The sequence below is a fragment of the Stenella coeruleoalba genome, assembly GCF_951394435.1.
Source record: "Stenella coeruleoalba genome assembly, chromosome: 13".
NCBI lineage: Eukaryota > Metazoa > Chordata > Mammalia > Artiodactyla > Delphinidae > Stenella > Stenella coeruleoalba.
This window is the reverse complement of record NC_137159.1, coordinates 78456250-78465843: the sequence shown is the minus strand read 5'-3', so window position 1 is coordinate 78465843 and position 9594 is coordinate 78456250. Positions and strand designations below refer to the sequence as shown.

At 54.7% G+C, this 9594-nt stretch overlaps 1 protein-coding gene across 1 annotated transcript; it reads left to right on the top strand.

Moving 5' to 3' along the window:
- Nucleotides 1-2955: 2955 nt before the first annotated feature.
- Nucleotides 2956-9153, top strand: MYCN (MYCN proto-oncogene, bHLH transcription factor). The gene is made up of 3 exons (XM_079940762.1): nucleotides 2956-3479; nucleotides 4696-5605; nucleotides 7722-9153. Exons 1-3 carry the CDS (start codon nucleotides 3324-3326, stop codon nucleotides 8324-8326), a joined length of 1671 nt encoding a protein of 556 aa, XP_079796888.1. The 5' UTR covers nucleotides 2956-3323; the 3' UTR covers nucleotides 8327-9153.
- Nucleotides 9154-9594: the final 441 nt, after the last annotated feature.

The following is a 9594-nucleotide window of genomic DNA, read 5'->3' as shown; positions in this document are numbered from 1 at the left end:
GGTTTTTAAAATTAATTAATTATTTAGTTGCTTAATTGATTCATTAGTAATTGGGTAAGTCAGGCAGCTGGCTTTACTTTATTCTAAATGAAGAGTCAGGAATTTTAAAAGCATTTAATCCGCAAAAATGTACACTTTGGTGGGAGGCAGGGAGGGACCCAGTAAAGTTCCTAGGAGAAACCGTGGTCCTTGAAGCTGGACCCAGAAGATCTTTAACTCACCATCTGGGAAAAGCATCTAGAGGTTTTTGATCTCCCAGGCCAGTCATGGGTTGGACCCCTCTGAATGTGTGTGTGCATGTGTGTGTGTGCGTGTGTGTGTGCGTGTGTGTGTGCGCGTGTGTGCGTGTGTGTGTGTGTGTGTGTGTGTGTGAGAGAGAGAGAGAGAGAGAGATCTGGTTTTGTTTTATAAAGAAAGGATTTGTAGACGAAAACATTGTCCTCCCTCAAAAATCTCCCCATTTATAAACCAAATTCTGTGTACAACTCTGTTCTGCCTGTTGGTCCATTTTAGGTGTGTCCCCCTCAGCCCACGATGAGCTCATTCAGGCTGTGCCTGTACTCATCTCTGCTCTGAATCGGGACAGTGGATGCCGGCTGAACTTGTCTTCCAAGTCTTCTCAAGATGTATTTCGTGTGTGTCCGCATAGTCTAAGAGGGTTTCAACATTTTTAAGAGGAATTTGCAGGCTTCTCTACAAGCAAACAAGGAACCTGCAGTAGCAAGATTTCTCCACGGACAAAGTCTTTTATCTTTCCATTTGCAAATGAAAGTACCAATAAATACTTGTAAAATTTTATCATTCTGTTAAACTTCAAATTCAGACTTGTCAGTAATTACTGGTTTGCATTAAGAGCATGAGATTAGAGATTGAGGTTCAGGAAGAATACAAGACTTGCTTGGAGGCACACAGAGTAACCGGGTCTCTTGTCTTCTCATTTTCTGCTGCACTTTGTCCCTTGACAAAGGACGAATGGCGTGGTGAAGGGCACAGGTCGGGTCAAAGAGGACAAGGTAGGACTTTTAAATGTAGCGACTAGGGTCATCCTGGCCTATTGTGACAGTCCCCCTGCCCTTTCGGTAAAAAGGTGGGGCAGGCAATTCTGAGAGCACTTCCTGGGGCTGCTGCTGAGGACCTGAAGGTCCTGGCGTGGCATTCATTCCTCTTTCCCTCTATTGCTGATAAACAGAAACTCCCTTCAAAGAGCTGGCTTTGCTTCAGAAGGACTCATTCAGGCCTCTCTGCCTTGAACAATATCGTTGAGTACGTAAGTACACAGGTATCTGCTTTGCTCCAAGGATGCCCTCTGGAGCAAAACAGACAGAGATGGAGTGAGGAAGACAGAGCCTGTTTCCACTCGGTGTCTCGGGAGAAGCAGGCATTAAACAAACTCTCCCAGGCATATATCATTACAAATGAAACTAAGTGTTCTGAAGGAAAATCCAGGGTGCTTGGGGAGAATACAGCGGGAGAGCATGGTTTAGATTAGGGGGTTAGGGAAAGGCAGAAGTGGGAGTGTGAAAGGCTTTTGCAAAGGTTTAGAGCTTTACATACGGGAAGGAAATAATAATAATAAAGGTGTTTGGAAGGGCAGCTCATCCTCATTCATGGGCCACTTCCTAGGACTCTGGGAACCTGCCTCTCTCCCCCGAATTATGTAGGCATCCAGGGTAAGGACTGGAAGAGCCTTCACAAATGCTAATAGGTGAGCGTTTTACAGGCTGCCCCCTGACCCTCTGCATCCTCATCCGTAACTAGTTTGAATGAGGAGGTGAATGGCGAGGATGACTGGCATTTCCAGTTTGGGAAAAAGGAGGTGGAGAAGTTTTCCCACCCCAGTGAGGGCGCAGGGGAGGGGGCAGGTTTCTCTACCCCAAAGAGGAACGTTTTTCCCGAGGAAATCCCACTTCATCGTGTATCTGGTTGTGAAGGGGGCTGAGATTCGGGTTGTTCCCGGGGAGTTTTGGTTCTGGAATCTCTGACCCTATCACCCCTCCGCCCCCCAACACACCTGCAGGAAAGCTTGACCAGAGTGAAGTTAGGATCTGAAAGTGGCGGTGGGATGGGAGAGGGGGTGGGGTGTTAATTTCCCCGGAAGAATCGATCAGGATCTGGTAATAACAATAGCTGACACTCAACACCCATCCTGTGCCGGGCACCGTCCTGAACGCTTTCAAAATATCTTAAAACAACCCTGTGAGGTAAGCACCGTCACTAACTCCATTTCACAATTGAAGAAACCAAGGTACATCGAGGCTGAGCAGAGATGGCAGCTTGCCCCTTTGCCTGCAACAATCTGAAGCCAAGGTTTCTGAGCCAGGGTTTGGGCTGCAGGAGGTGTGGACCGCCGACTCCAACAAGGACCTGATCCGCCTCCCCATAATTCGGGAAATAGCTGGTTTTGAAAGGCTAACTTGGGAGCCCGTGGGAACGGCTTCGGGAGCCTCACGCCCATCCCCTTCGGAAGCCGAGGCGAGCCGGCACCCCCCGCGCGGTGGTGAGGACGGGTTGACAGCGCGGCGGGAGGGCTGCCCGTGGCCCCGGTTGGACCCCCGAGACCAGGCCCCGCGGCTCCGCTTTCTGCGCGGCCTCCGCGAGGTGTCGCCTTCGGCCGAAGAAACCACAGCGGCGCCACCCTCGTAGCCCGCAGTTATTTATTTATTTTCAAACAAGGGGGCGCCCCTCTCCTTTCAATTTAAAACTAGAAACCTCCCGCGGTTTCGTTCTTAAATGGGCGCGTCCTCTCCCTCCCACTGTGCACCCCGGGTCCAGCTTCCCTTCCGAGATCACACACGAGCAACACCCCTCCCCCGCCCCCCGCACGGCCCGGCTGGACGTCGGCCTCGCGCTCAGCAGCACAGACACGCAGTCGAGGCGGGGGCTGGGTTAGGAGACTCTGAACACCCCCGGAGCCCTCCGGAAATTTTTCTTTTTTACGCCGAGCAATTGCCAGGCCCGCAGGGTGGGTGTTGCATTGCACCGCTCGGCGCGCAGCTGGTCCACAGAGTGCACAGGGGGCAAGCTCGGGGGTCTAAAAGGGCGGGAGGAGCACGCCCCGGGCTTCCCAGCTTTGCAGCCTCCTCTCCGCAAAGAAGAAAAGCAAGTGGCTTTTGGCGCGAAAGCCTTGGCGCCTCCCCTGATTTTTATGGAAATCAAGAGGGCGGGGTAAAGCCGCTTTCCTCTGCCTTTCTCCCTCCCCCTTGTCTGTGCCGCAGCCCCCTTCTCTCCCCGCCCCCCGGGTGTGTCAGATTTTTCAGTTAATAATATCCCCCGAGCTTCAAAGCGCAGCCAGTGACAGTCATCTGTCTGGACGCGCTGGGTGGATGCGGGGGGCTCCTGGGAACTGGGTTGGAGCCGAGCTAGCGCTAGCCAGGCGCAAGCGCGCACAGACTGCAGCCACCCGAGGACCACCCCCCGCCCCTGGCCACCCGGGGACCCCGGCACAGAATCGCCTCCGGATCCCCGGCCGTCGGCGGGAGGTAAGGAGCGGGGGGCGCAAAGCGCCCGGCGCCCCGGGAGCGGCGAACGCGGCGGGAAGGCAAGCCCTGGACGGGATCGCGGCTGGCGCACAGGGCGCCCGACTGTGCCCGGGGGGACTGTTTCTGCTTCCGAAACAAAACCGTCTCGGGGTTTTCCCTGAAAAGCCAGTTCCAGTCCCCAAGGCTCCCGGACTGGGAGAGACCCGCCCTAATCCATCTAGTGCCCTTGCCAGGGGTTGTAATGGCTTCATCGAAAAGAAATTCACCCTTCTCTAGAACATTTGTCTGCATTTAAGCTGACGGGGAGCCGGTGCGTCCCCACCCCGAAGCTGGGTTCTCCTCCAAAGGGTGCCCCCAGAGGAAGAAGAAGGGGGTTAAGCAGGGCGAGGCCGTCGCGGTGGTAATCTGGGTCACTGCCGCCCCGGCTCAGAGGAGACGTGGCTCTCCCTGCGACCCTCCCCGCGCTGGTGTCCCTGAACCATTCCCGGGGACTGGGGTCCAGGCTCTACCAGGAAGAGGATGTCGTTGGGGGCTTGGAAGAGCGGGGGTGGGGGTAGAGAGGTTCAAAATCAGCTATTGACAGTACTTTCCCTGCAGCGGGTGAAGGCTGGGGACGTCGGATCAAAATTTGGGGGAGGGGGTTCTGGATTTGGGTGCCTGTTGTTGGTCTCGGTCTAGAGAAAGGGTTTTTCCATTTGCAAAGTTTCCTAACCGCCCCCCCCCCATCGCTTGCGCTCCCGAGGTTGCAATTTTACAAAGGAGGGGGGTGGTTTGAGGGTTCTCCAGAATCCTAGACCCGGTAGCTGGGTTGGAGTCCTGGGCTTCCTGGGAGCAGCGAGCCCTACTTGGGTGCAACCGCGGGTGTCGGTGAGCTGGTGGGAGCTAGAATTCTGCAGCCTGGGGCAGCCCCCTCCCCCGGGCAGTGCCTTGTGTGAATGAAACGGCAGTTTGCAAAGTTGCAGAGCTACGCCGCCACCCCCCGCATCTGCATGCCCCCTCCCACCCCCTGTCGTAGACAGCATGTACACAAAAGGAGGGAGGGAGAGAGCGAGAGACATAACTTCCTCCACCTTCGGGAGCCCTGGGCGGAGTGGGGGGCTTGGAGGGGAGATTGAGGAAGCGGGTGAGAGGGGGTGACCGCTGCCCGTCCCCACCCCTCGCGCCCCCCATCCGGCTCCGCTTGCCAACCCTCTCCTGGTGTGTCTGTCGGTTGCAGTGTCGGAGGTTGGCGCGGGCCCCCGCCCTCCGCGCCCCCCACGGGAAGGAAGCACCCCCCGAACTAAAAAGAGCGGAGCGGAAAGAAGCCCTCATTCGGCGGCCAGGAGGCGAGCCGATGCCGAGCTGCACCGCGTCCACCATGCCGGGGATGATCTGCAAGAACCCGGACCTCGAGTTTGACTCTCTGCAGCCCTGCTTCTACCCGGACGAAGATGACTTCTACTTCGGCGGCCCCGACTCGACCCCCCCGGGGGAGGACATCTGGAAGAAGTTTGAGCTGTTGCCCACGCCCCCGCTGTCGCCCAGCCGTGCCTTCCCGGAGCACAGCCCGGAGCCCCCGAACTGGGCCACCGAGATGCTGCTGCCCGAGGCCGACCTGTGGGGCAACCCGGCCGAGGAGGACGCGTTCGGCCTGGGGGGCCTGGGCGGCCTCACGCCCAACCCGGTCATCCTCCAGGACTGCATGTGGAGTGGCTTCTCGGCCCGCGAGAAGCTGGAGCGCGCGGTGAGCGAGAAGCTGCAGCACGGCCGGCCGCCCGCCGCGGGGCCCGCCGTCCCGGCCCCGGGCGCGGGCGCCACCGGCCCCGCGGGCCGCGGGCACAGCGCAGTGGCTGCGGGGCCGGGCCGCGCCGGGGCCGCCCTGCCCGCCGAGCTCGCCCACCCGGCCGCCGAGTGCGTGGATCCCGCCGTGGTCTTCCCGTTCCCGGTGAACAAGCGCGAGCCCGCGGCGGCGCCCGCCGCCCCGGCCGGTGCCCCAGCGGCGGGGGCCGCGGTCGCCTCGGGGGCGAGCGCCGCAGCCCCAGCGGGCGCCCCGGTAGCCGCTCTTCCACGCACCGGCGGCCGCCTGGCCAGCGGCGGTGACCACAAGGCCCTCAGCACCTCCGGAGAGGACACCCTGAGCGACTCAGGTAAAGAGCGAGCCAGGGTCCGGCTGCCCTCCTGGGGTACTGGGGCTGGGGGTGGCGCCGGGTTTGTCGTTCGTGGGTTAGGGTGCTGGGGGAGAGTCGTTTGGAGGTAGTGCTGGTGGCTGAGAAGTGGTTTTTCCCGGGCCGATCTCTAGGGTACGGAGGAGAGGGTGGGTGAAAGCTGTGATCTCCAGCTTCACCTTCCCTAAAGTTCCCTCATCCCCCGCCGGGAGCCCGACTCCATCCCTGGCCCCCACCCCGTACCCCGTCTCTCTCTGCAGCGCCCTCCGAGGAAGAAAATGAGAAAAAGTTGAGTGGCTAAAGCCGAGTTGGGGTTCGGGGGGCCGCTGGGGTGGAAAGGGACTCTGCGGCCCGGGTCAGGGGTGGGGAGACGCCCCGAAAAGCACAAGCCTGTGCAAAGTGCTATTTAGGGTGCAGGAAGTTAGGGAGGGATTGCACAGATGGTGAGCACCGATTGTATTTTATTTTTTCGAACCTCGGTACCTTTTTTTTTTTTTCCCCTCCCTCGGTGGGTGGTGGGCTATTTGCTCCTGGTCCGTCGCCAGCAGGCGGCGATATGCTGGCCGGCAGGCGGGCGAGGATCTGAGAGGCTGGGGGTGGTAGGGACATCCCTCCCTCCCTCCCTTCACTCAGCAGCTGGCCAGTACCACAGCGGTTGTGTACATTCTCAAGGGGCCGCCTCTTTACAGTGTGCAGTGAGCACCGCCCGGTTTTATCTTCTAGCCAGAGTTCCAGGACTAATTTCAGATCCGAGCTGTGTTCTGTAACCCAGTGTCCTTCAAGGTGAGGGCGGGCACTTAGCAGGCCCTCCAGGAATGCACACACCCTGAAGCACTCATTGATTAGTTCTATTGTGTGCCTCCTGGTGAAACTGAAGAGCAGGGTTAAAACCAAGACGTTGCCTGAAGGTGAAGAACTCTGCCCAAATCCTGGAATAGCCCTTGTCCTTGGAGCTGGGAGACTTGGACCTTGAAAACCACTGTTTTCAGAATGCAGATGGATAAAAAGCCTACATTTCCTTCAGGGCTGAGGACAGATTCATCTGAGGCTCCTGAAAGGAAACTTGGGGATAAGCCTTCAGTTTGAACGGGTCTCTGTCCCTTTAATGTCTGTGCCTTGACAGCTTTTGGTGAGGAAGCACTTCCTTCCAACAGCTGTCTTCTTGGCAGAAAACCAAAACATTGGCTTAAAGGGACCCACCGACTGGAACAGCCTCACATTTCGGCTTTAGCACAAATCCCACAATTGTTCAGCTTTCCGGTCCCCTTCAGATCAAGCAGAAGATGTGTTTTGATTTTCGTGCTTGCATTTTAAACAATAATTTTCTATCCGAGCATGGTAGTAAATGAGGAGAGAGGGGGAAAACGCACACATGATGCTACACGTTTTTCTGGCTGCTGCGGGTGGTGGTGACTTTGAGAAGAGGTGCCCCGTATCTGGGTTTAGAGCTCCAGTGGATTACGGCTCTGTAGTTAAGGTTTGATCTTTTGTTAAGATGAAAAACTGCTTACTGTATAGAAGTCACGTTCATGGAAGACGAGGTATTTTTCTTCCTTAGTGAATTAAATTGTTCTTCAGTTTGTTTCACTTCAAATCAAACTCCACCATGTGTAAGTGGCTAACTGAGGCTCCTAAAATGAGGAGGCCTCAGTTCTTAAGTGTAGAGATGGAAATATAAATAAGTCTATGGGGCAGACTAGCGATGATGGGAAAGGGTTACCGTTTACTGAGACTCTTGTCTACGAATTATCTGTCCAACTCAACCTATGGCATTATCCCCCATTTAATAGCTGGGGAAACTGAGGCTTAGAAAATACCTTGCCCAGGGTCGTGCAGCTAGTGTGTGTGATGGAGCCGGGATTCTGTCTAACTCCAAAGCCGAGGTTCTTTCTGTTTCTGCCACCTGCTCAAGCTTGAATGGAAGATGAAATACTAGGAGTATGGGGAGGGAAAAAGCATGTACAGCTCTCTGCAGAGACCTGTGCTGATGGATCACAGTAAGAGCAAACCACGGGCCAGGGCCTGCTCTACGAGACTGTATGTGTATTTAATTCATACGTGCCTCATCCTGAGAATAACCCTCACCTTGTTCTCAAAGATGACGAAGATGACGAGGAGGAAGACGAAGAGGAGGAAATCGACGTAGTGACTGTGGAGAAGCGGCGGTCCTCCTCCAACAGCAAGGCCGTCACCACCTTCACCATCACCGTGCGTCCCAAGAGCGCGGCCCTGGGACCTGGGAGGGCCCCGTCGGGTGAGCTGATCCTCAAGCGCTGCGTCCCCATCCACCAGCAACACAACTACGCCGCCCCGTCTCCCTTCGTGGAGAGCGAGGATGCGCCGCCCCAGAAGAAGATAAAGAGCGAAGCATCCCCGCGTCCCCTCAAGAGCGTCATCCCCCCAAAGGCCAAGAGCTTGAGCCCGCGCAACTCTGACTCGGAGGACAGCGAGCGCCGTCGGAACCACAACATCTTGGAGCGCCAGCGCCGCAACGACCTGCGGTCCAGCTTCCTCACGCTCAGGGACCACGTGCCAGAGCTGGTGAAGAACGAGAAGGCCGCCAAGGTGGTCATCTTGAAAAAGGCCACCGAGTACGTCCACTCCCTCCAGGCCGAGGAGCACGAGCTTTTGCTGGAGAAGGAGAAGCTGCAGGCGAGACAGCAGCAGTTGCTAAAGAAAATTGAACACGCTCGGACTTGCTAAACGTGTCTCCGAACTGGACAGTCACTGCCACTTTGCACATTTTGATTTTTTTTTTTTTTTAAACAAACCTTGTGTTGACATTAAGAATGTTGGTTTACTTTCAAATCGGTCCCCCGTCGAGTTTGGATCTGGGTGGGGAGCAGGACATGAGGGGTTCTGCCAGGACCTCGGGAGAGGGCCTGCAGGATGGGATGCAGGTGGCCCTGGCGGTTTTCCTCCGCGTCACCTCTGAGACGGCGGTCGAAGTCCGTGACCGTTGGGAGCCTTCTGGGGCTGTTGAAGTCACCTTGTTTGTTACAAGTTTCCAGACGATAGAAAGTCATTCCTTCTTTTTAAAATGGTGCTTAAGTTCCAGCCGATGCCACATGGGGGTTTGCCATTGATACCCCTGGGGAACATTTCTGTAAATACCATGGACACACCTGCCTTTTGTATACGTCCTGGGTAATGAGAGGTGGCTTTTGCGGCCAGTATTAGACTGGAAGTTCATACCTAAGTACTGTAATACCTCAATGTTTGAGGAGCATGTTTTGTATACAAATATATTGTTAATCTCTGTTATGTACTGTACTAATTCTTACACTGCCTGTATACTTTAGTATGATGCTGATACATAACTAAATTTGATACTTATATTTTCGTATGAAAATGAGTTGTGAAAGTTTTGAGTAGATATTACTTTATCACTTTTTGAACTAAGAAACTTTTGTAAAGAAATTTACTATATATATATGCCTTTTTCCTAGCCTGTTTCTTCCTGTTAATGTATTTGTTCATGTTTGGTGCATAGAACTGGGTAAATGCAAAGTTCTGTGTTTAATTTCTTCAAAATGTATATATTTAGTGCTGCATCTTATAGCACTTTGAAATACCTCATGTTTATGAAAATAAATAGCAATTAAATGATGCAACTTTTTTTTTTTTGTTTTCGTAACAGCAGCGGTTAAACTCTGTCCTTTAAGCGGCAACTGTAAAGAGTGCATAACCTGGACAGGGAACTTGTTTTCCACAGACGAGTCATTTTATACCTGTAAGGTCCTGGCTGGGGAGGGGCCATCGTCCCCACTTGAGGTGGAGGGAACTGAGCTTAGGAAGGTTACGAGATTTCTCCCAAGTTAAACAGCATAGATATGTTATTAGTGATTGTGCGTGCTAGCGATAGCACCCCATAGTTTACAAAACCCTTTCCTATACCTTGGCCATTTAACCAGACTAAGCTGGGACATCAGACCCTTGAGAAGGAGAAGTAAAATTAAGACACTGAGTTC

Bases quoted from the DNA above. Each gene is read 5' to 3' on its own strand.
- MYCN (XM_079940762.1), top strand. From the start codon at position 3,324: ATGCGGGGGGCTCCTGGGAACTGGGTTGGAGCCGAGCTAGCGCTAGCC. The intron at 3,480-4,695 runs GTAAGGAGCGGG...TGTCGGTTGCAG, and splicing joins TCCCCGGCCGTCGGCGGGAG to TGTCGGAGGTTGGCGCGGGC. The intron at 5,606-7,721 runs GTAAAGAGCGAG...TTGTTCTCAAAG, and splicing joins GGACACCCTGAGCGACTCAG to ATGACGAAGATGACGAGGAG.